General features: G+C 38.2%; 1 protein-coding gene across 1 annotated transcript in view; it reads right to left on the bottom strand.

Annotated features, from left to right (window-relative positions):
• ntrk3b (neurotrophic tyrosine kinase, receptor, type 3b) overlaps nt 1-25,057 on the bottom strand; it is a 143,389-nt gene that overhangs the window by 30,083 nt on the left and 88,249 nt on the right. Inside the window, exons 9-10 of the mRNA XM_037694051.1 lie at nt 23,584-23,772; nt 1,280-1,410 (exon numbers count right to left, since the gene is read on the bottom strand). Of these exons, the coding sequence (XP_037549979.1) occupies nt 1,280-1,410; nt 23,584-23,772 (320 nt within the window). The remainder of the gene's footprint in view (nt 1-1,279; nt 1,411-23,583; nt 23,773-25,057) is intronic.

Raw genomic sequence — 25,057 nt, 5'->3', positions numbered from 1 at the left:
GCCGATCTCCCCAAATTAAGGAAATCGGGGCCGATCGATCGGCCGGCCGATTTATCGGTGCACCCCTACTCCAAAGTGCTGATGACAATAAATTTGGGGAAAGTGCTGCAATACATTTTTCCCCTTTGTTGACCTTTAAGTGTATTCAGAAAGCCTCTTTCTTTTTCATCACAGGCAGGAACACGTGGGGATGAAAATGCACGTTGTGTTGTTTCAAAGAGGTCACAGAACTGTTTTTTATGCTATAAATGAAAATGATTTTTTTTTTTTTTTTTGTTGAAGCAAACGATGAGGATGATGAGATCCTCAACCTTCAGTTAAACCTTTTTAAAATAAATTCTTTTGTCAAGGTCGAAGTGCTTCTTTTTCATTTCTGGACTTATTCTGCTGAATCTGCAGCCTCTTATTCAGACCTATGATGCTTCATATTCATACCACAATATGTTTTTGTTTCAATTCAATTCAGTTTATTTATATAGCGCCAAGTCACAACAGAAGTCGTCTCAGGGCACTGAACAGAAACATTCATACATAAAAATAATAATTTAACATTATTTATCTGAGGAGCAGACTGCTTTGAGTTTAACTTCATTGCAGAACTCTCATCTTAAGCAAGCATGAAGGCGACAGTGGAAAGAAAAAACTCCTTCAGGAGGAAGAAACCTTTAGCAGAACCAGGCTCAGGACAAGCGGCCATTCGGCTGGGTTTGAGAGGAACAGGAAGGAGGAACAGATACACAATGGCAGGTCAAGATTCACATGTTAAGATAGAAATAGGATCAAATGAAAACTATTCAATTTTAACAATTAATTTTAAGAAATGAAGTCAATTTTTCCTCTAGTAGTCTAAGTCTATAGCAGCATAACAAGCCAACCCTAACTATAGGATTTATCAAAAAGAAAATCTTAAGCCCAGTCTTAAAACTGGACAATGTGTCAGCCTCAAGAGAGGAGCCTGATAACTGGAAGATCGTCCTCCCATTCTGCTTTTGGAAACTCTAACTGCGAGTAATCCTGCAGTTTGAGAGTAAAGTGCTCTGTTAGGAAAATGTGGAACAATAAGATCTCTAATGTAAGATGGAGCTAGGTTGTTGAGAGCTTTGTAGGTTAGAAGTAAGTTTTTGAATTCAATTCTGGACATGACAGGGAGCCAACGGAGAGAAGCTAAAACTCCACATCTCCTAGTCATTAGAAAAATCAACGGAATCATTGCATTGACTGACATCATGAAAACACCACACACACACAAACACTAATAAGAATACACTGAAGTTTGTACCTTGACAGCCACCAGCATCTTGTCCTTGGTGGGGCTGAGGTTGTAACATTCTGCCAGGAAGACTTTACCGAATGCTCCTTCACCCAGCTCCCGTTTCAGGATGATGTCTCTCCGCTTTATATGCTGGACAACTAAAACAAAGGTGGGACAAAGAATTAATGAAATTTCCTTTTATAGCACATGGTACATTTGATAGCAGATACATTCTTGCTAAACAACAACAAAAACAACAAAAAACATGTCCAGACAATTTATTTCACAGTTAAGTCTCCAAGAGAGGACATGCAGGTTGACAGGATGCAGGGAAAAAGAGCAAGAGATCCCAAGACCTGAAACTACTTTATGTGTTTTTAAAGTCTGGTCAAAATCTCAAGCTTTTTAATGACTGTGCTGAAAGACGTCATGATCATTTACAGTGTAAACAAAAGTGCAAGGCTGTTCTTTTCTTCTGTTAGTGAGCATTTAAAAATAATTGTGTGAACCTGTTTCTGGGAAAGTTTAAAAAAAAGTCTCACCCTGTAGGATGTTGTCAAAGGCTGAGAATAGCAATTGATCCTACTTTGAAACTATTTAAGACAGAATACTGGGAGCTATAAGGTTCAAGTGGTTTTAAATCCTTGAAGTGCCAAAAAACAAGAAAATGACATCAGACCAGTCAAGAGCTCGTGACTTTTTTTTAGTTTAGCTGTCTGAACCAATATGTCACAAAAAGGTTTTCTTATATTAAGAAATAACTGCCAAACGTCAGACACTTCAATACAAATAGTTACATTTCTGTGTCAAGACTGCTTTTGTTCTTTTCACTATTGGAGTTACTTATAGTGTTCGTGATCCATGAATGAAATCTTGTTTTTTTTAATGATTGATTATCCTTTAAAATAGTGGCTCCACAGCATAATGTAAGTGACAAAAAGGCAAGAGCAGGTGGAAATAGTTTGACAGAAACTGGAGTGTGGGGAGTTTTTCCTGAACAGAACTACTCTTTGTGGCTCACTCTGAATAAAACATGACAGTTTGTAGATTCACCATGAAAGCTGTGGTGCTCTGTTAGTGTAGGTCTGCACACACAGAGTACATATAGTGTCCACAAGACATTTAGATCAAAATCACCATGCTGTATGAGACTGGGCCTCAGAGCTTCAACTCTGCAGCAGCAGCTCTGTGCTATATAATATTAATGAGATAAAACTGTCAGATTCCTCCTTAGCAACAAATATAATATAATAGAAGTAAAAACAATCCTGATTAACACAACTAACAGTGAAAATGAACTTTTAAAATAAGTTTAATTTTAAAATCTTCAGTTGGTGTTCAGTAGTTTTTTTTTCATTGAAATAAATTGAGGGAAATGACACTAGTTTCAGGAAAATCAAAAGTCACTGTATATTTCTAATTTCTACCTTTTTTTATTTTAACATTATTCTTACATTGATGTGCCAGTAGTTTTGCATTCATTTTCTTATTCTTTGACAGCGTTATTTACTTTTATTACACTCCTGTTGTTTCATATGGTGGGATGCAAAGCATTAATCTCATAATACAGCTTCAGTCTTCCTGTTTTTAAGTCACCGCGTCTAATGCAATCATGGGAGACAAATAAAGCCTCAAAAATATAATCCATCCTCCATCTGTGTGTCCTCTGCTTTCATTAAATCAAGCCTGATCATTGGATGACTGTGCTGGACAAAATGGTATGGAGCAAGGAAGTGCACGTAGGACTTTTCACGGGCCTTTAATGCACTGATTTCCAAACACCGATGTGTCTGCACTTAGAGCACATCAGGTGAAGCATCTGTTCCCATAAGGCCGTTTGATCCTTCCATATGATAATTAGTTTACTTGCCTTTATCTACTGAATGACTGTCGGCTTAGCCCGGCCTCCTGAAGGTACTGTTTATACAGATGTTAAGCTCCTGGTTTACAAAGGTAATGCTTGAAACTTTAAACTGAAACAACATGCCTCAGTTTAACATTTACAATAGCTTCCGCCAAGTTATTTGATCTACTAGTTATTGGAGTTGCATTTGGGCCTAAAAACTCCGACCCGGTCATGCCCTTGCCCGTAGGCATATTTTCTGAGCCCGACCTGACGCAACTACCGTAATTAATTGTAATTATAGGCCCAAACCCGAAAAAAATTAAAATACTTTTTTTTAAATTAAGCTTTCATTGTCGTTGTAAGCAAATCAGTTTGACATGATAGTTTAAAAAAAACTTACTTCAAAAAGAAAGGAAGATATAAGAGTGCTTCTTTATTAGTCACCAAATGGATTTTGATATACAAAGTGAATAGCCTAAAAAAATCAACTCTAAAGATAGGCTATTATACAGATGAACAAAAAAATTTTTAGAACAAAATTACTTGTGGAAATAGAACAAGGCTATTTTAATTGAACACGCTGCTCGTTGCAGCTTTTGTAGCTTCAGATGCTGCAACTTCCTTCACTGCAGAGCAGGTGTGGAGCGGGACCAGTGCAGCCGATGATCCGGTTGTCCATCTGAAGCTTAATGCGACTTTTTAAAAGCTCTTTCAACTGCCGGTTGGATCTGAGCGTTCACCTGACACACATCAGCAGGTTTCACTCTGCTGGCTTCGTAGAGTGAGTCCGTTTGAAGCTTTTGTTTAATATTTTTCAGCTCTATTATGTCACTTGTTGTGGGTCAATTGAAAATCCTCAGATGTGTGATAAGAGCAAAGGGCAGGCGGGGCCACATGCGCAATTAAAACCGCATCACAAGCTCGAGCCTGACCCGGCCTGCCCATCACATAATTTTGGCCTGACCCGGCCAAAATTTCGGGTCGGGCACGGGCTCGTGCCAGAAATTGCTACTCTACTAGTTATCCCTTTTTATAATGGCTGAGATTTATTTTATAAAATCTTTGCAGCTCACAATGTAAATTTTAGAATATAGTTAAATTTCATCCATCTATATATAGTTATTGTCAATTCTTGCTTGACCCCTTTTCAAGGCCACAGGGAGCCTTTGGACAAGAGGCAGGATACACCATGGACAAGACACCAGCACATCACATGGACACGTAGATATAAACAAGACTAGGTAAATAACCTGACACACCTACTTTAGACTGTGGAAGAAACCATGAGTATCTGAATAAAACCTAGAGAGAAAAAGGCATCAAATAGAAGTTGAACGTTGTCTTGCTGAGAGTGCTAACCAGCTATTCCACCATGCAGTTCATATCCTTGGTACAACTGAACTAATGTTTTTGAGCTATTGCGTTGTTAAGGTCTATTTAAGAGAAGGCCAGTCTGGTTTTATTGTTAAAAAGAACTGAATATGAATCAACCTAATATTTGTTTGAGTTTTAACAAACCAGCCATGAGGCTGATTTTATTGTCCATTTTACGCAATTCAGACCTAAGATGCCTTCATGACATAATGGTGGATTGTGTGAAAGGGTGGAACAGGGGATTGAAACTGACCCACTACTGTTTTGCCTCTGAGTTAGCAAGAAACAGTCACAGAGCCAAATTGGAAGGTATGCGTGAAGTAGCAGCTAGTGTTGTGCTTCACTTTAACCAAAGCTGTGGCTGTCACTGGTTCTTTGATGATATAATAATATGTGTAGGCAGACATTGTTGCAGGATTTGGCCAACTTCATTGGTTCATGTGTGAAAAACTAATGGTGGCATAAAGAGGAGCTCATCTGTTGCTTTTTCACCAAGTCATTAAGAGAAGAAGCTGGGGGCAGCTTATTCCCTGGTACAGAATTTCTCACGTTGTTTCTTTCTGTACAACCTATAAAAAGGCAACATCTTTGCAACACAAAAGTGGAGATGTCAACAAACCCTTTATTGGCTGTAACACTCTTATACAAAGAGTCATTAAACGATACTCAAATCAAATCCCAAACAGCCTTTCCTGTTAATGTACAAGCTAGACTAGTTTGTGAGAGGATCTGGATGTACCTTTGTTTCCTGCCTTCCTCAGCGTTCTTCCCCCATGTAATCACCTCGAGCTCCTGCCTCTGTCACCTGTCTTCCTTGTTGTCATTCCTCCGGTGTTTGTGATTATCCCCTCATCAACTACGACTAACACAGTGGAAATACTTTGTACAGTTATGCAAGTTTTAAAACATTAGCACCGACTTTGCCTACAGATCTATTCCAATACCAAGTGGTACGATATTTTCAACAACCTAGCTCCATTTTATATTACAGATCTTATTGTCCCATATTTTCCTAACAGAGCACTTCACTCTCAGACTGCAGGCTTATTTGCGGCTCCTAGTGTTTCCAAGAGCAGAATGGGAGGAAGATATTTCAATTATCAGGCTCCTCTCCTCTGGAACCAACTTCCAATTTCTGTCTGTGAGGCTGACACATTGTCCAGTTTTAAGACTGGGCTTAAAAGTTTACTTTTTAATACTGTAAATCCTATAGTTAATCGGATTGGTTTCCTGACTCATTCCTTATCCTATACTGCTATAACCTTAGAGTTGAGGAGAACAAATTGATCTCCTTTCTTCAAATGAACCGTTACAAATACATACAAATGAATAGTATGTACTGTATATGTAATTATTCTTTCTTAACATGTGATTTCTCTCTTTATGTCTTTCCTCCTAGAGAAAACCTGATGGCCTCCAACCTGGACCTGTCATTGTGTTCTTCTCCTTCCTGTCCTCTCAAACCCAGCCGGTCAAAGCAGATGACCGCTTCTCAAAAGCTTGATTCTGCTGGAGGTTTATTCCTCACAAGGGAGTTTTTCCTTTCCACTGTTGCCTCTGTGCTTGCTTAAGATGGGGAGACTGTGAGGAAATGAAAACTCAAAGCAATCTGTTGGTTCCTTAGATATACATTGTTATTAACTGACTTTATATGTATGTGCATGTTTCTGTTCAGTGCCCTGAGACTACTTCTGTTGTGATTTGGCACTATATAAATAAACTGAAATTGAAAATTTTAAATTCTTGCTAAATGCGTTACTCCCAACATTTCAAACAAAGGGCTACTGAAACTGACACAAGTATTGTACGGCACTTAACTTGCATTCATAATCTGACACTGCAAGTTTATAACTTGTTCCTTTAAGTTATGTTTTTGAGTTCATACATACATACATATATAAAACATATAGTCTTGCTATAGCATCGCATGCACCACTCCAATCTACTGCACAACTGATATTAATACACAGTTGATGTCACAACCTCTGTTGTAAACTGAGCAACTTCTCCTGTGGTTGTAGCATCTCTTCATCCCTCTGTTCCCTTTTTAATAGCTAATGCCAAACCTTTAACAACAAGCGGACTATGATGTCAGAGAAAAGTCATGTCTCCCGCCTGCTGCAGGGACAGCTGTCCCAGCCAGCTCGCTTCTCAATTAGTGGCTGCAGTAACATTTGTGAAGTGTTTGCACATGCGCAGAGTTCTACTTGTTGTTTGTTACTCAGAAAAATGTCATGAACTGTGGGAGAAAGAAAATGCAGCAGACATTCTCTCTGATCAATGTGCTGAGAGCTCAGCTCTAAACGATTTTGTTGAATCTGCAGATATAAACTCTGTTTCAGAGCAGCACAGCAGCTTTGAAATGCCTTAAATGTGATTGTGAGTTAGTATGCAGTCACTTTTTAGTTGCACTCTAGTTATTTTATTGTATGGTAATAAACCCAAACTAAAGAAATATTCAAAGGAGAACAGCTTTATGAGGAATTTGATTGTGTAAAGGTGTCATATCTTAAAGCTAAGACTAGGAATGAAACTCAAATGTTTTTAATCCATCCTGATGCCCTGAGCTCTTTGAATTCAATAAAGATATTTAATTTTTAGGATATTTTGAACCACTTTGGCCATGATTGCTTCAAAATGAGTCAGTGGGGGAGAGGGCGGACTCCAGAAACCATCTTATCACCATCAAACTGGTTGACCCACTATGCGAAGGCGCTATTAATCAGACTGAGTTTGTTGTGGCTCCTCGCATTGATGAAGTGTTTTGATGGAAAAACGAAAAGTTTCAACAAAAAGAAACCATCCAGACCTGATAAAACTTTGGTGGCCATTTAATTTTTAGTCAGGTTTGTATTTATTTATTTTTTTTTACATCCAAGCATGTTTCATGAAGTGAAAGCCTCCTCACAGTGAGGTTTAACCAAGAGACTTCACCAACTGCTTAGCTAAACCTCCCAAACATTCATTCATTCAAAACAGGGATTAATTGTTTAGTCCAAATTCCTCTGGGTGTTTTCTTCTTCTTCTCCTTTGTATTTGTTTAGATCTGTGAGACCATCTGGTTGTAAACACATTGAGAAGGTGATTCATAGGAAATGTCACCTGCTCCTATGCAGTTTTTATCAGACTTCGTCATTGCTACTATTTCTGAAATCACCATTAAATAGAAGAATTGCCCCAGTTTTAAAGTAGATTTAAAAGAAAAGTGTTTGCAGAAGCTGGCAGTCACTTTTCGGGGTAGGAGCTCCAGCAGGGACACAAACGCATCACTGCTGTCAAAAAGCTTCATTCTGTAAAAAATCTGTTTTCTAAGACTAAACTTAAAGTGTGCACTTTTTTTAAATTCTGAATGTGTTCTGACAAGATTTGATGGACCGAATGGCTCTGACAGTGTTTCTGCTGCTCAAGATTTTTTTTTTTGTTGTTGTTTTAATTCCCAACAGAATCTTCTACTATCATATGGTATTTCCACTTAATACAAATGATCTGTTTTTAAATGCCTTTATGTTCATTTTGTTCTTTTCACCCCACCATCCGTCATGATCATTCAAGGATGAGGCTTTCACAGACACCTGTCGTGCTGTCACCATCAAGCTATTAAAACCTTTTTTATTTCTGACATTGCACAAATTTCTAAGATTCTCCAGATGAAATCTTGTCATCTATCAGCACGTTGATATTAAGAAACAGTTTTTAAACCACATATTTCCAGAGCCAGACATGTTTATTTCTCTTTTTCGCAGTTTCATCAGAACATTATATTTGATTGTCATCTTATCCCTATTTTTTCTTAGCTTTTATGATGAGTTGAGATGACTATTTCATAAAATGATGTCTTATCTAACATGAAAATCTGAAATTAGCATTTGTTTCATCAAATTTTATCATCTTAATCAAAACATCAAGCCATCTGACTTTGTTACGCAAGTCTTTAAATCTGAACTAACTTCACAGTTTAAACAACACATACAATCCTCAAATTATGCATTTTTACCCAATGTTTTAGTAAATACTTTTGGCCACTTTTACCACCTTATTTCTAAGAAAAGGCACCTTTTTCAGGTTAAAGAGATAGTTCAGACTGTTTGAAGTCATATTTTGTGGAAAGAAAATATAAAATTAGTCTCCAGCCTTTGTTAGAAAGCACTTTGAAAGACCTTGTTTGGAGGAATTGTTAAATTTTGACCAGATAATATTAATGTTATAATTCTCCTGCAGAGTGTACCCTGTGCTGCACCAGAAGTGCTATAGAAACCTACTGCCTCTACAATTTGCACGTACAAATACCCATAAAATTCATTGTAAATAACTTTGTGATGTAAAACTGTCAGCAGTGGAAAGAATGAGAAAAAAAAAAAAGAAGTCAAGTGGCTCCTCCCACAGAATATTTGGAATAAAAGAGATGACATTTCCTGCACTTTGGTGTATTTTAAAAAGTTGTTAAACATCTGTAAACATTTGAATAAATTAATTAAAAACAGGACTCTCTTGTAAATGATGAGGCTCAATGAGACTAACAACCTGTATAACGAAGGGTTGAATTGAAATTACTATTTTAGAGCGCAACAACAATTAACAAGCCTGTGTGAATGCAACTCTGATTCTGTCAAGCTTCCTTTTTTTCCTTTTTTTTACTGTAAGCTTATTTATTATGTCTGAAATGTTATGCACCGCGGTAATGTATGCAGGAGTTCCGACACAGCAGTTGTGCACGCGTCCTGCAGAGCTGTCTGAAGACGCTGCGCGTAAAACAACTGTCTCAGGGCGCACAGCTGAAGGTGGATGAAGCCGCACCCGCGGGACATACAGTCTGTGTCTCTGCTAGCAGGAGCACGGTGCGGCTGGAACATCCACTCCACAGACTGGGCAACGTCTCCTCTCCTTGTATTTTTAATAAATATTCAAAATAAAACTGCACAGTGACTTTGGACTTTTAGGGGCAGCGATTTGAGTTGCCGGATCCGAGCGGTCAAAATGAGAGAGTTCTTGGATCTTGTTCTGGCAGAATCCAGCTCAAATGAACCACTGCAAAAGGACCTTCTCCCACTCCACTCCTGTATCCTGGAACACCTCACAAAAAGATCTGAAGCTCTCGACCTTGACCGCTCTTAAGAGATTTTAAACATCTGCTAAAGTTCATTGCAATAACCAGGACAGAGTGAGATGGAGGAGGAAGACTCGCTGTGGTGACCCCTGAAGAGGGAAAAGCCAAAAGAAGAAGAAGAAGATCTCATTGAACATTGTCTGAGTGCAATGGTTTAATTTGCCTTCTCCGTTAATTTTAGGGGGAGTATTTAAAAATAATAATTTGAAGGTGTAATGTCAGTTTTATTTCATTCAATGCACTTAAACTACAGCGTTTTGTTAAAAACATTAAACTATTTATTTATATAAACTTTCAGTTTTCTACATCTGATGCTGTTTCACATGAACTCCTGTCATCATTATCCAGCTTTTCAATAAATACAACATAACTCGCAACATTTATAAACTAATTTTACAGAATCAAACCTTTAATAATACCAGGAGACTGTTGACATTATTTCTTGTGTAACCTTTTTATATTAGCATTAAGAACTTCAGTTTAACTAAGAGGGTGTTTTTTTTGTGTGTGTTCTTTTTAAAGTTGTCTAATAAACTGTTAAACATTTACATAACCTGTGAAATTAAGAAAACAAACAGTGTTACTATTCAAACACCTACACTGAAAACCTGTTTAGCTCTACATTTGTACCAGCGGTCTCTTCTTCTTTACCTCCTTATGTGAATAATTCATCTGATCTGGTTTGCACCGAGCACCTTGTTCCGCTCCACCGATGGGATAGCAGCCACTATTATGGAGCACACCTATTGACAGTGGTGCAGACAAGTTACTTTAACCTTCAGTTTCCTCTGCAGGGCCGACATGGGCTGCATCCTGCAGCCTATTTACCCAGAGTGGCATGCTGAGAAGCCCTGAGATTAAATCTCTATCCCACAGCTCAGCATCATTCATTTGTCCGGGCTCACTTGAGGCCTCGATGCCAGCAAACATTGTCCCTGGAGGGAGAGGCAACGCAGCTCTGAGATTTACTCAGCTCGTCAGGTCAGGCTGCTGGGGGAGAACAGATGTTTGGAGGGCTTTGTTCTGCACCCAAGGATGTGCGTGTGTGTGTGTGTGTGTGAGTCTGTGATTGTGAATGCATTTCTCTGCAGCTACCTGCCAACTTCATCCAGTGTTAGTGTGCATGTTTTGAGTGTGCCTTTTCTCCAGCTACTAACACTGTGCTCACAGGTGTGTGCATATATGAGTATTTTTCTTCTTGGCAGCTTTCCCGCACTGGGTTGATCAATGTGCATCTTCTAGCTCTGCCTCTAAAAAATGGTGGTACAGTGGAAAAATGCTGAGGACATACACACAAAATCTTATTTCAAGCAACACCTCAACATTAATTTACAGGGGTTTTTTTTTTGCAGTTACTTTGTAGGATCTTGATTTGAGGAACTTTTTTCTTAAAAAAAACAAACATCTTCTGAACAAGAATCCACAACAAATGACAAACAAGAATCCATGCTGCTGATTTCTTGCCTTTAAGCTGCTATATTCATGCCCATCTGCTCACAACAGACTCATGTTCAGGCTGCTGTTTAATACACCGTATTATATTACATTATTATTGTTTAGCGTATATCTTAGTGTATATCTTGGGTACTGTTTCCTTTTTATACTTTATATTTTTGCTATTTTTGGGTGTAACTGGGACCTTGAGTACACAATTATCACAAAATGGTAAATGGACTGTATTTATATAGCACCTTTCTATCTTATCAAGACACTCAAAGCACTTGGAACTACAGTCTGTGCCCTCATTTACCCATTCATACAGCACTCTACTAGATCTATACAATATCTATACATGTGATGCTAATGACAATAAAGAACCTTGAACCTTGAATCTTTTTAGAATATAAAGCAAAGCTTCAAGTCTAAACTTTTAAACATAGCTGCAATGCTATTATATTAAAATATTAAATTGACTAATCATTTTCCACTCAGACTCATTTAACATAGTCAGGTTTTTTATAGTTTCCTTCCATTTTGTTACTGTACAAGAAGCTACAAAAGAGTTTTACAGAGAAGACTATAATGTAGCCTTGGTTTCATTGGTCTATGGCTCTACAGGAGGTGAATATGGTATTTAAGTAAGAGGCACTCATCCAGCAGCTGATAGCATACAAAAAGCCCTCTGGCATGAATTTCACAGCAGCGCTGGGGCTGTGCGTCATCTGGCATGGTTGGGAAAATGCGACATGAAGGACAGCTTTCACTGTCAACTCTCAGTGGGTTTCGACTCTTAACCTGCCTCTGCTGGCTGAATGCCGGTCCGTGTGTCTGCGACTGCCTGATTCCTTTCTGTCGATGCTCGCTTTGTTCAGAAAGGCTTAAAAAGGTGCAGGAAATAAGCCAGGTGCTTCTTTTGACAGAAAACTATGTTATCACTCTTGCATTCAAAGTAGCAAGGTGTCAATGGGTTTCTTTATAACAAATGAAGACATTATTTATTTAACTTGTTTTCTTTTTAAATGTCTGTTTATGTTTTAGAACACGACTTCATTTCTCAGTGACAGCTGAGAAATCATTATGGTTAATTTAGCTCATAGATAATAGACCGAGTCTGGCTTTACAAGAAGGCAACACAGCAGTGGGTACAGCAGACCAGTCAGCAAAGCACAGACTAGAAATCATCCCACGATTCATTGAACTCTTGTTCAAAAACTTCACATATTAAAAAAATACATTCATTATCTTTTTTTCTCACAGGTCACTGGGACAACATCAAATCAGTCACACTTTCTGATTAGTGTGCTTGTGATCATCTTTAGTTGTTTGACAGAACAACAGATATTAAATGTCAAACATTGTTCTGTCCCATCTGTATTGAAGTAACATTATGGCTCCTATCTCCTGTCCAGATGTGGTCATGTCATCATACAGAAACTGGTTGAAGCAACTTAACGGTGTGATGATTGCTCCAGACAATTTTAGTGTATCACTGGATGTCAGTGAAAGCGTGAGCCTGTATTCAATAGGGAAATTTGAATGTGGTTTTCACTCGACTATACCATCTGCTGCTTGTTATGTCACCTCCAGGCTTCATATCTGTGGTGAGAATGCAACTAGAGGGAAAGCCCCTGAGGTGGCTCTCTGATTTCCATACATCTCAGAGAGCCCTTGGAGATGTTCTGGTCCAAAAGCAGCTTTTGTCACCAAGTTCACACCTCCAATCTAATGATAAAACTGCACAATACCCATGCAAATGTACTGTTATTCTTCTGTACAATAGAAACAACAGCATTTTACTGTATCTACTTAGAGAACCAAAGGTTCATACTATTGACCTTACAAAGTTGTCAGGCCCTCTGGGTGGATTCTTCTTCTTGAAATGTTTCAAAAAGAAGAATCCATCCAGAGGACCTGACTTAACTTTGTTAGATATTTCTACTTGTATTATTGAGCATGCATCAGGATATTATATTATAGTGATATTATAGTGAATTACGGTACTTCTGTCGCTTAAAATATTACTTTATGTCATCAACAAAATTAGGCCATGAGCCATTTTTTTAATTAAATAGCATCTGTTAGCTGTATTTTTAGTATTTATGGCAGTTTTTATTATTTAAATAAAACATTTGTGGTCAGCATGGTAGTGCAGTTGGCCAGCATTGTTACCTTGCACTTCTGGGTTTGACACTTTCTGTGAGGAATCCAAACAAGATTAAAAGCAAAAAAACTGGACTTTATTTGTAACTGAAGACATGCTGCTTCTCATCTGAGGAATTTTCTCAATTCAAAGAAACAAGGCGTGTGGGATTAAAGTTATACAGCTGAGGTGTTCTGTAAACTAGCATAATGAAGACTGACAAATGCAGATTGACCTCTCACTCTTCACAAAAGAGGATCGTTAGGGTCTTTGTTAGTCCCACCCACAGACGGGCCACTCTGGTCACATGGTTGAAATTCCTAATAGGTGGGAAAATGGCTGGTGAAAAATGATAGGTGTGAAAAAATGTATGTGAGGAGTTTCCATAATCTACATGAACATGTGGGTTTACTCCAGGCACTGCAGTTTTCTCTCCGTCCAAAAACACATTTGTTAGGTTAACTGGAGAATCTGGACTGATTAGGTGTGAGTGTGTTTGTGCATGATTGTCTCTGTGTTGGAACTTGGATGGATTGGTGACCTGTCCAAAGTGTACCTGATGACCACTGAAAACAGACACAACCTCCTAAAACCTGAACAATATCAAGCAGGTATAGATATATTTAACTTATTTTTGGTTTTGTTGTCATATACACTAAACAGTAGATGGCATCTGCCTGGCTCTTTATGCTTTTGTCGAATGAGCTTGCAGGGCACCACCAAGTGAGAATCACTTCATGTAGAGGATCTAAAATAGCTTTGAAATGCAGCTAAGTTAGTATGGTCATTAATAATATGTGCAACATTATGATCAATTCTAATATAATAAAGTTTTCTTCTGATTCCATGCTGTGTGTATTGCAAAGACTGTTACAACTGAAGTCGATTGTTTCACTAATAAGAAAGGCATTGTAGTTAGCTAAACAGCAAAATGAGGAAATGTACAGATGAGTTTATTAAAGATTTATTTTTTTCATTTACTCTTTATTTATACAGGCAGTCTCATTGAGTCACGAGAACCCATTTTCAAGAGAGACCTTTATTTAGTTTATTAAAGATGTGAATGAAGACACAAAACTGGCTGTTTGGGAATAGTCCAAAGATCAGCAAAAACTCATTCCCTTGAAAAACAGAGTTGTTTACTGCCAAATATTTAAAAAAATACCTGAACTTTTAAAAATCTTCAATAACTTGGGTGTAATTTTTGGCATGACTACTTTTCATAGGTAAATAAATGCTGTTAATGTTGTTGTTGGAGCAGTTTTTTTTGTGTGTGGTTTTTTTTACCAGCTGAGGGGTCTTGCCAAGGTTCAGTTATTTTTCATCCTTTAAAGACTGACAAAAGAGTTTATACTTTCATGTCATCTTGATGTCTGAAGCAGCCTTTACTTTGGTATGAACATGTCTCTGATCTATTGCTTTGGTCTACTGATTTTATTGTTTGTTTGAAATGAATAAATGAGTCAGCACCTTGTTAGAGCTTCAGCTGTTTGAACCTTTCAATCTTCAAAAAGGTCACAAAGGTCCTGGATGTTCTAAGGAGCATATTAAAATCAAAAGAGAGGTCAGGCTGTTGTTGCTGTAGGAGCCTGATTAAAAAAAAAAAGTATGTTCTTGATTAATTTAAAAACTTTTTTTTAATTGTTTGGCAATTAAGGCTGAAATAAAGCTGAAGTAAATAAATCCTCACAAAGCAATTGATCCAGACAACATCCCAAGGAAGGTGCTGAAAGACTGTGCTGATCAGTTCTGTGAGGTCTTGGCCAACATTTTTAACTCCTCCCTCACCCTGGCAACAGTTCCCACCTGCCTGAAGACTGCCACCATCATCCCAGTTCCAAAGAGCTCTACAGTGACTGGTCTGAATGACATGACTATCATCCAGTAGCCCTCACCCCGTTGTCGCCCCTCCTCCTGTGCCGGCCCTCTTCCTGGCCGCCAGACATGTCAAACTGGTTCAAAACAACAAAGTCCATGCTCAATAATCCAGGTATACAATCCAAATTTTTTCAGTCAAGTCTGATGGGCAAACTACTCACATTAGGACTAAGCCCCTCCATTTGCAATTGGTTACTGGACTTCTTAACAAACAGACCTGTGAGGATCCACAACTTCTCCTCTACCATAACACTCAGCACTGGCTCCCCTCAGCGATGTGTGCTGAGCCCTCTCCAGGTCACTCTGCTCGTGTACGACTGTGTACCTACCCATACAGCCTGTCATTTTATAAAGTTTGCAGATGATACAGCGGTGGTGGGATGCATCACAAACAATGATGAGTCCAGCTACAGGCAGGAGGTGGAACACCTGGAGAGCTGGTGCAGGAAGAACAAACTTCATATCAATGTTAATAAGAGAAAGAGATGGTCGCGGACTTCAGATGAAACAAACACACCTACCCCCACCGCCCCCCCGGCCCTCGAATATAGGAGGATCTGCAGTGGAAGTGGTCTCCAGCTACAAGGACTTGGATGTGCACCTGAATGACAACCTCAGCTGGAGCAACAACACCACCAGCCCCAGCCTTATCAAGGAAGCTCATCAGAGACTCTACTTCCTCAGGCGGCTGAGACGAGTTTTCATTGACATTTTTATCTCATGGTGTGATTTTAATGACATTGCAACATTATGACAAGTTTATTTGTATTTATTTTATTGTAATTCTATAATAAGTGCAGTTTGATAGCTGTTATTTTACATGTGCAGCATTTTGGTAAAAGAGTTCTAAATTTTAAATGTATGTATGTATGTAAATACTCTAAAATAGATTTGAATTGACATGAATTACACATACATTAATTATATTTAATGAGAACTGGATACTGATATAAATATATTATCTGCTTTTATAAAATCAAAATTAGTTTCTTGCTGTATGAGCCAAAACAAAAATCCACACTCAGTTTGTGGCCCACACATGGATGTTTTATGTTCTGGACCAAAGATGCTCTAACTGAATAAATGTTGTATTTGTTGTTGAGCTTGCTGGAAGAAAATCCTGACAGCCTGATACAATGAGGCAGAGCTGAGTGGAAAGACTTGTTTGGCCTTCAAAGTATACCTTTACGATATGTAGCTATGATTACATTAAAATGAATTAAATCTACAGTAAAAATAGGACTGATAAAATAATCTCCACTTCAACGTGTTATTTTTACCTCCACCTATTGTTGTACTATCAATTATCTAATAATAAGCAGAGAGGAGCTCCTGCAACATTTATAGAATTTGCGGATAAAACTGATTGATGTCTTTTGACGAAGGCTTCCCCCTAAGCAGAACCCCAGTGTTATGGCTGGATTAAACTTTAAGCTTTAAGTACATTTAAGCACTAAGTACTTTACACTTGCTGCCCGGGGGAGTTTCTTTAAAAGTCTTCAGTTGCTATATTTGACATCTTAGAGAAGATGAGGCATGCTATCCTCCCCTAAGCTGTTGTTCCCTGAAGATGCAGGACAAATTGTGTTTCTATAAAACCATAAAAGCCCTTTATGCAAGTTTTATTGGGGAAAAATGTTGATGATTTAGGTTTGTTTTATGCCACAGTAAAAACACTTATCGCTTGGTCCTCAGAGAAGAGAATCAAATAATCATCAAGGCCTTGCCCTGAAAAATAGAAAATATTGCTGCTCTCAAAAATACTGTAGTACTGTATGTTTAGTTTTGCTATCTTGACCAAATCAAAACAATTGTGAGAGCTCAACTAATTTAACAAAGTAAAATTATATAAAGGCAATAATGAGTTTGCCTGTTTCTGTGTGTGTTTGCCTGCCTTTAGATAAATATTTCATGCACAACTAAGCAGATGTTAATGAAACTCTTAGACAGTAATCATCGGATAAACTTCTAATACTGATGGACTTGAGTGACCCCACTTCAAGATGACTGTCACAGCTAACTGACCTCAGAAAAAAAAATAAAGTGGTAGTAGCTGAGCGTCCACCCCAACACTTACTCTGAGCACTAGAAATAAGATACAATTTTTGTTTAAAAGTTTTACACTACAACAGTCAAAACTGTGTGACTCAGTAAAGTGTTTCATGAATCCCTGGATAAATAATAGAGAAATTTGTATTATGTTATGTTTGGGTTTATACCAACAGTTGATTTACTTTAAAAGGCAACTCCATTCAAGATGACCGAATCAGCCACCTGACTATAGGAAAAGAAAAAAAAGGTTCTATCTCAGTCAGGTTTACAGATATTAAGCTAAAAGTTGGTGTGGTAGTAGCTGAGTAATTCCCAACACTTACTCCAAGTGCTTCCCATTTAGAAAGATCTTTGCCTAAAAATGTAGGCGATACCTTTAGGACTCAACACTGTTTGTCTGTGAGCAAGAGGTTTAATGAACCTCTTAAACGAGTTTTAAACATTGAATGTACATCTAAATATGATTACCTGGTAGAGTCAAATTAATTCAAAGTGGCAACCAAGCTAATCAATTATTAATAGTCAGCCAATTCTACAAATATCAGGCTATAATTGTGGCAGCAGCTAAGGGTCATCTGAAACCATACTCTGAGTGCTAATACATAATCTGAGATTCAAGGTCAAGTTCAAGCTCGAGAATCTTTATTATGACCAATGGGCAATTTGTTTCACAGTCAGTAGAAACATAAAACACCCATACTTGACAAGACATTAAAACACTAAAATAACTATAGAAATTATCACTGTTCAAGGAGAAGCATGATTGATACAGATATAAATAAGGTTTTCAGTCTGCTCATCCTACATCTAGGCAAAAGATACCTGTGTCCAAATGGAAGCAACCTGAACTCACCATGGACTGAGTGATCAGAATCAGCCTGACCTTGTTCAATGACCTCATATTGTGTAGGTCAGGGAGGTTCTGTAGGGCTATTCCAGCAATTTTGCTGCACATCCTGACAATCCCCGAGAGTTTGTTCCGGTTCTTACATATTAAAAATCCAAATTAACAGATAAAGGTGAAAGTTAAAAGAGACTTGATAAAACATTCTCATAGAAGTAAAATAAAAATACCTTTTCTCATGGGCCTTCTTACAAAGTGAGTTCACGTATCAAAAGTCAGTTCGTCATCAAGAACAGTTCCCAGATGTTTATACTGATGCACCACCTCAACAGCTTCACCATTAATGACCACAGGAGTGGCAACTGAATTTTTTTTTTTTTTTTAAATAAAATCAATGACCATTTGTCTTAGAAACATGTAACTTTAAAAAGGAAGACACCATTCAGTGAGGTCCTTGGGCATCACTGCTGAGAAGGGATACGATGACAGAGTCATCAGCAAACCTTTAAATGTGATGCTGTGGATACTGGCTGCAACAATCATTCATATATAAAATAAATAAAAGGAGCAAAATAATGCAGCCAGTTGAGGACAAAAGGGCATCAGAGAGAACCCTGCTGACCCTCACCCGCTGGGACAGAACACTTACAAAGTCCACAAGCCAACATATGAGGCCATAATCAAGACCATAACATCATTGTAATTTATTTACTAAAATGTGGGTTGGAATACAATTAAAAGCAGATGAAAAATCAATAAAAATCAATCTTAGAAATGTTTTTTTTACCTTCTAAGTGTCTTAAAATAATATTTAAAAGTGTGCCTGTTGCATACGCTACCCGTCTACATGTCCGATAAGCAAACAGAAGTGGGTCCAAATGTTCTTCAGCTTTTGACAGGAGGATCTCCCGAACAAGTTTTTCCAAATGACTTCATTACTAATGAAGTCAGGGCAACAGACCTGAAGTTGTTTAGTGGCTGAGCAGTCTTGGTTTTTGGGATTGGAACAATAATAAAGTCTGCAAGCTGGGGGACCCTATAAGTTTGGAGAGACATGAAAAAAAAAGTCTGCTAGTCGCAGGGCACATTTTTAAAGAATATGACCTCCTATGCTGCAAGGACCTGGACTTTTACTTTCTTTGGTCCTTTGAAAAATGTTAAACACACTTCCATTGTCATTTTGCACTGTGGCACCCAACGGCACATTTTTAAAACCTTAACAATAAAATCAGTAGTGCTAAAACAATTGTAAAATAAATTAAAACAATTTGACAATTCCAAAGCTGACGAGGAGTTAAGTGTAAGATTTCTTAGTTGGCATCCCCATCATGGACTTAACCCCCTCCCATGCCAGCTGGGAGTCATTGGGCCTGAACATATTCTCCACCCTCTCCTTATAGTTCACTCTAGCTAATATCCAGGGAGATCTTCTTTAACTGCTGCACGGTGTTCAGCAAAGCTTGAGTAGCTAGGTCCGTATTAGCCTTAGGGTGAATGTAAACAAATGTGATGAAGAGCTGCGAGAACAGCAGATAAAATGGACAAAGAGACACAGAGAAAAGGTCAATATCTGGAGTGCACATCGACTCCCTGATGACAATAGCTCCACAGCACATTTTATTCACGTAAAGGTACAGTTCTCCACCGAGTGATTTACCGGTCATTCTGGAGTTTCTGTCCAAAGAAGTGGGCTCACCAAAGCCCTCAATCTCCAAATCCATTTGCAAGTCATGATCTATGAGCCAGGTTTTGGTCAGTGACAAAATATAGGCATGTGTGTACTCCTCCAAATACTTTACATTTGCCTGAAGTTCATCAATTTTGCTGTGGAGTGATTGGACATTTGCCAACATAATAGTTGGAAGCGGCATATGACAGAGATCCCACTACTTCAGCCTTTGGTCAACACCATCACGCTTTCCCCGTTTTGTTACGCCTGGTGACTTGTGCTCTCAGCACCAATCTTTAGCAGAGGTCCCCGTCCAGAAAATGTTCGCTGGGAAAACTGCAGCAGGTTCCACAACACCTGCACTGGAGTCCCGCAGAAAAAGAAGGAACTCTACCATAGTGGTACTCACAGAGTCCGTTAAAAAATGTGACTAAAAAGTGTCAAAATTACCAAAAACATATGCCACACAAGAAGTCATACTTATTGCTTTCTACCATACACAGAAAATGATTTTTTTTTAAAAACAGAAACAAAATGTATTCGCACAAGACATACCGTACATAGAAGCACGAGCTCTACTCATGTCCCGTCACCATTACCAGCGCCACATCATCCGTAAAGATGGCAATTTTGAAGTAATATGAGAATGCACATATTTTCTTAATCAAGCTTAGACCAAAATGCTTTTAACTCCTTCATTCCTCAACATAAAATATTCTTAGTTCAATAGTTTGCAATAAAAGGTGGTAGGCAATCTATATTTATTCAAGACGTATTAGGCCAATGATTATGGACATTTACATTTAGATTATTTTTTTTTGTGTGGTGAGCTAAACTTCGAAGAACGTTTGGACTTTTAGGTCACAAACTAAAGTAGGTTGTTTCAAATCAGTTAGCTCCACTGCGGGGCTGTTTCTTCTTAATCACATTATAATTTATTAAATCACTGGCTTAATACTGACTTTAAATCATAAGGTTTTCATTTACATTCATTGACTGAGCTGTCAAGGAGCCATGATAGTCACTCTTTGCCTCTACTGGAAACAATTCAATTTTCAAAAACACCACCGCAAGCATCGTTCTGTCTTTATTACAGCAAAAGCAGGGTGGACAGTGAAGAGAAGTTTGTCCAAGACATGCCCAGGAGTAATGTCCATAATAACATGGACATAATGGAAGGCTATGTGCTACAGTCAAACATCAAAAGCTATTGTCTAATTTTGGCCAGCGGGATGTGACAAATCTGTAATTAAAATAGCTAACTGGGTGATAAAACAAAAGCACTTGCTGGGAGACAGAGAATCTGACTAGATATGGATCTGTCATTAGGCTAAAGAATTGTCCTTTGCCTTCGCTGCTTTTATCTCCCTGATGCGGCAACTTTTCTTTAGGATTGGCCTTTTTTCCAGCTTTCTTGGTGAAAAACAAAAGACTAATCTCAACAAATGTCCTCATTGGTCACAACTCGTCTGTTTACTGCAGCAATAGTCAAGGCCAGTGGTTCCATTCAAAGTGCAACCGATGGTGTGAAGACACAGCTTTTAAATTGGCATCAGAATAACAGCAGCGCTAACTCTGATGATGGCCTCTAAACTGTGTTTGCAGAGGTGCCAGTTGAATAACGGGGCAACTGTAATCATTTTTATAATAGTTCTTGAATTACCAATTTCAGGCCTTGGTCTGTAACAGCCACAACAGTGTGTGGTTTGTTTAATGTGTTCATTATAAGAAGCTGTTTAAACAGGAACACAGCAGCATCTACAGACCTGTTCTCCCTTTGTTGTTACTGCAGGAGCTAAAGTCAAAATACAGAAAAAAATGACCAATAGGTGTAATCATGAAGGCAAATTAAGACTGACCGTCGCATTAGTGAATTCCTGATAGACACAGGTAAGTAGTGTGTCTAAGTGTGAGCTTGTGTCCCTGCTGTAAGCCCAGTTTCTGTGTGTTCCTGTGTGTGTGCTTTAGCAGCATGTTGTTCCCTCAGATAGGAAGCTTTCAAGAAAATGAATGAATACATTATGGATTCATGGTTGAGACTGGTAGAGCTACATAACACTACGTTTGAGTGAGTGCTGCAGAACAATCCTGCTGAGCAAGGCCAGCAGGACATTGAGAACCCAAGGGACACCCGAGAGACTCCTGACACATCAAATCATATAGGAGGCAGAGGGAATGAAAGGTGACATAACGGCAAATTCTTCATCCCTACAAGCTGCACCAACAGCACGCCCACATCTACGTACATGCAGAGATTCATTTTCACTGGCAAACACCCACACACATGCTGCAGATTTACACACGGATAGGCAGAGAAATTTCCTTTCACTGTGTGCATGTCCTGGGGGGTAAAGAAGGCATTCATATTCTGCGTATGATCGGCAGAGGCAGGAGCCGTTCAGATCTATTTTGTTTTCCTTGCCAATAGCAGAAACTGTGGCCATTATGACCTTGTGATGAATTCAGGGTTCACTTCCCATCGTTTCCTTTTTTTAATGCATGCACGTAGAATCAAATCCGTAGAAAGAAAAGGTGGGCTGCATACTGAGAGAGAAAGAACTTTTAGTAAGACCTATGTTGAAGCTGCAACATTGCATGTGCATGGTCTGATATCCATTTTCAGGTGCACAAAATATGGAGAAAGTTTCATTTGTGCCTACTGTCATTTATTCATTAGCTTGTAATCAGATCTCTTGTCTGAGATGTGAGATGTTATAAATCAGTACATGGCTGCATATTAAAAATTCATGCTATTCATAATACATAAGCCCTGTCATTTATTTATCACCTCTAAATGGGATTTCCTCTCTTCTCATTGGCTCCAACTCAAGAGTCAACTTCTGTTAGCCCGACCAGCAACCATTTTGAGACTCAGCCAGATCTAAGCTAGACAGAAAAGTGTATAGTAAAGCTGCCTCTGGCATTCGGACAGAAGGAGAGAGCCTTTTTTTGAAACTCTGTTTTTTTTTGACTGGCATCATTTGGAGTGGAAGCAGCAGGCAGCAGTGCTGCCTGTAGCTGCTGGAACAGTTGTTTTCTGCCGTTTCTCCTGAGCAGTCAATGTAATTGTGAGTAATTAGGCCTTAAAGTGCTCTTGTCTTTTCCCAACTTGGAACATGAGTCTCAAGGGAGTGTGAGTGGATTTTAGGGAAAGGTAGGGGGTGAGTTTCTAAACACCAGCAGACGATTACAAAACGCTGATTTTGCCTAAACGGGTTGTTCGTGTAGAGTCTGGCAGTATTCTACCAGATGCTAACACCATACAATAACACAGACTCTGCAGTGGATATTAAATTATACTTTTTTTTTGTCTTGAGGGCCAAAACACTTTGCTCAGATTTGCTCAGCTCATTACGATCAATATGCAGCAGTCAAAATGAGGATGTGAAGACACCACATCTGTTTTTTTCTATCTGTTTGGCCTTTGCTGCATTACCATATCAGATATAATTTGTGCTCCTACAGCACCTTATAGTATTAATGTAGGAAATCTCAGTTTCAAGCATCACTGGGTACACCTTTCTCTGTAAAATGCACAATGGCAAAACAGTCATATAAAATAATAAACTCTACACTTGATACATGAGAACAAGTGTCTTCTTTTAAGTGTTCTCTATAGTAAACAAGCATGATTGTTCCAGTGTTAATAAGTTAGATACTTAATTTTAAAAAGCCAAAATAATCACAATAAGGGCCATCATGCACATGAAACCGTTTGCATTTTAAAGAATTTGTGACCCATCCAAACTGCATAAAACATGGTCAGAATTGATCTTTAAACTATGAGTCTTGTAAATGAGTCCTCGAGGCTCAATGAGACTAACCTGTATAAATAAAGATTGAATGAATAAATATGCTGTAGCAGGACAATCCAGCAGTATAACTATCCTTGCCTGAGTTTTTATTTTGTTTTATTATTTTGACATTCAAACAATATTCCTGCTTTCATTCTGAGCTTGTTTCACATCAACTGAGAGGACTCACGGGTGGTCGGCTTGTTGCAGTTGTGTCCATGTCTAAAGTACTGAGGATTCTCCACCACAGGTATACGAGTCATCCCAATCACAACAGCATCAGGACCCGCATCCAGAGTACAAGGGGTAATAATTCCATGGTTTACATGATGAAGAGGGCTGGCAGAATCTTCCTCACCACTGATCACAGCTACTGGACCTGTCAGATAAAAAAAAAAAAAAAGATTTACTTTACAGGTTCAATGCTATATTGCAATCTTTTCCTGTTCATCTTACTGGAGACTGTATGTGAGGTCAACTGCTAAAATTTGTAATACATTTAAGGGGATGAAACATTGAGAGTAGTCTGATTAGATTCATGTTAATTTTTTTCAGCAATTTTTTGGAAACAAACAACTATGGCAGATATCTGTTCATCCTCAGCCTTGTTCTGATGGAAAGTTCTTCATGTTTATAGGGGGTTGTTTCTTCCCACTGTCGCCCATGTGCTGCTCAGAAAGGGGGATTGCAACAAAGTGACGATTTAACACAATCTGCTGGCTTCCGAAGATGCATAACTTTTACTAATGGTTATTTTTTAATTTAGGTGAATGTGAATGTACAGTGGCCTGAAAATATTTTTGTTGTGAATTGTGCTATAGAAATAAATTTAAATTAATTTACCTGTCTAAATAAAGGTTGAATGAAAACTGAGCCGAGAATTAACAACAATTCAATTCAAGCTCAGCAGTTGTCCTATTATAACTCCTGTGGAGTAGAATGAAACATAACATTTGTATGTAACAAAATTGATAAATTGAAAGTCTAACAGGGAAGGGTAGTTAGGTGTTGTGTGCTACATAACTTTTTATATGCAAAGACTTTAGTTGAAGTGGTAAAACAGATTAACATATTCAGTTCTACATTTTTTTGGTAATTTTTGGCAGAAAAAATAACAGAAAATATATTTGTATTATAAAAAACACAGTAATTAGTTGACAAGTTGTGAGACAACAATGCATTTTATTGGCTAAAATTAACAAACATTTTAGATTTATCATGTCCTGCTATTTGTTCAACCTTTGAATCCCAGCCATTTTACAACCAATAGTGTACAAACATAATGCAAACGGTTCAGTTTTTTTAATAAGAGCTGTCACAATGTACTAGCAGACAAAATACTACCTAATGAACTCAGAACCAGCTTGTGTGCCAGTGGACACTGGCAGCATTGGTGCACAAGTCAGGCTCATAAGACTGGGGCAACTATCCAAACATATTCCATTTGTGGGTAGTCTGATCCTGAGTAACTAGAACTTTACAAGCAAAATGTCTCAAAAGTATGACTTTATACAATTATAAATCATGATCTTCATTTGAGTTGTGGCATAAGTCTAAACAAAATTTATGTGTGGGGAATTTAATTTAATTTATTTATTTAAAAGGACAGTGCACAATAATCAATATCCTAAGAATATAAATGTGCTGGAATTAGCAAAACAGCT

The sequence above is a fragment of the Nematolebias whitei genome, chromosome 2 (assembly GCF_014905685.2).
Source record: "Nematolebias whitei isolate Nwh7 chromosome 2, NemWhi1, whole genome shotgun sequence".
NCBI lineage: Eukaryota > Metazoa > Chordata > Actinopteri > Cyprinodontiformes > Rivulidae > Nematolebias > Nematolebias whitei.
Note: the sequence above shows the minus strand (reverse complement) of the source record. Positions and strands in the feature narration are given on the sequence as shown.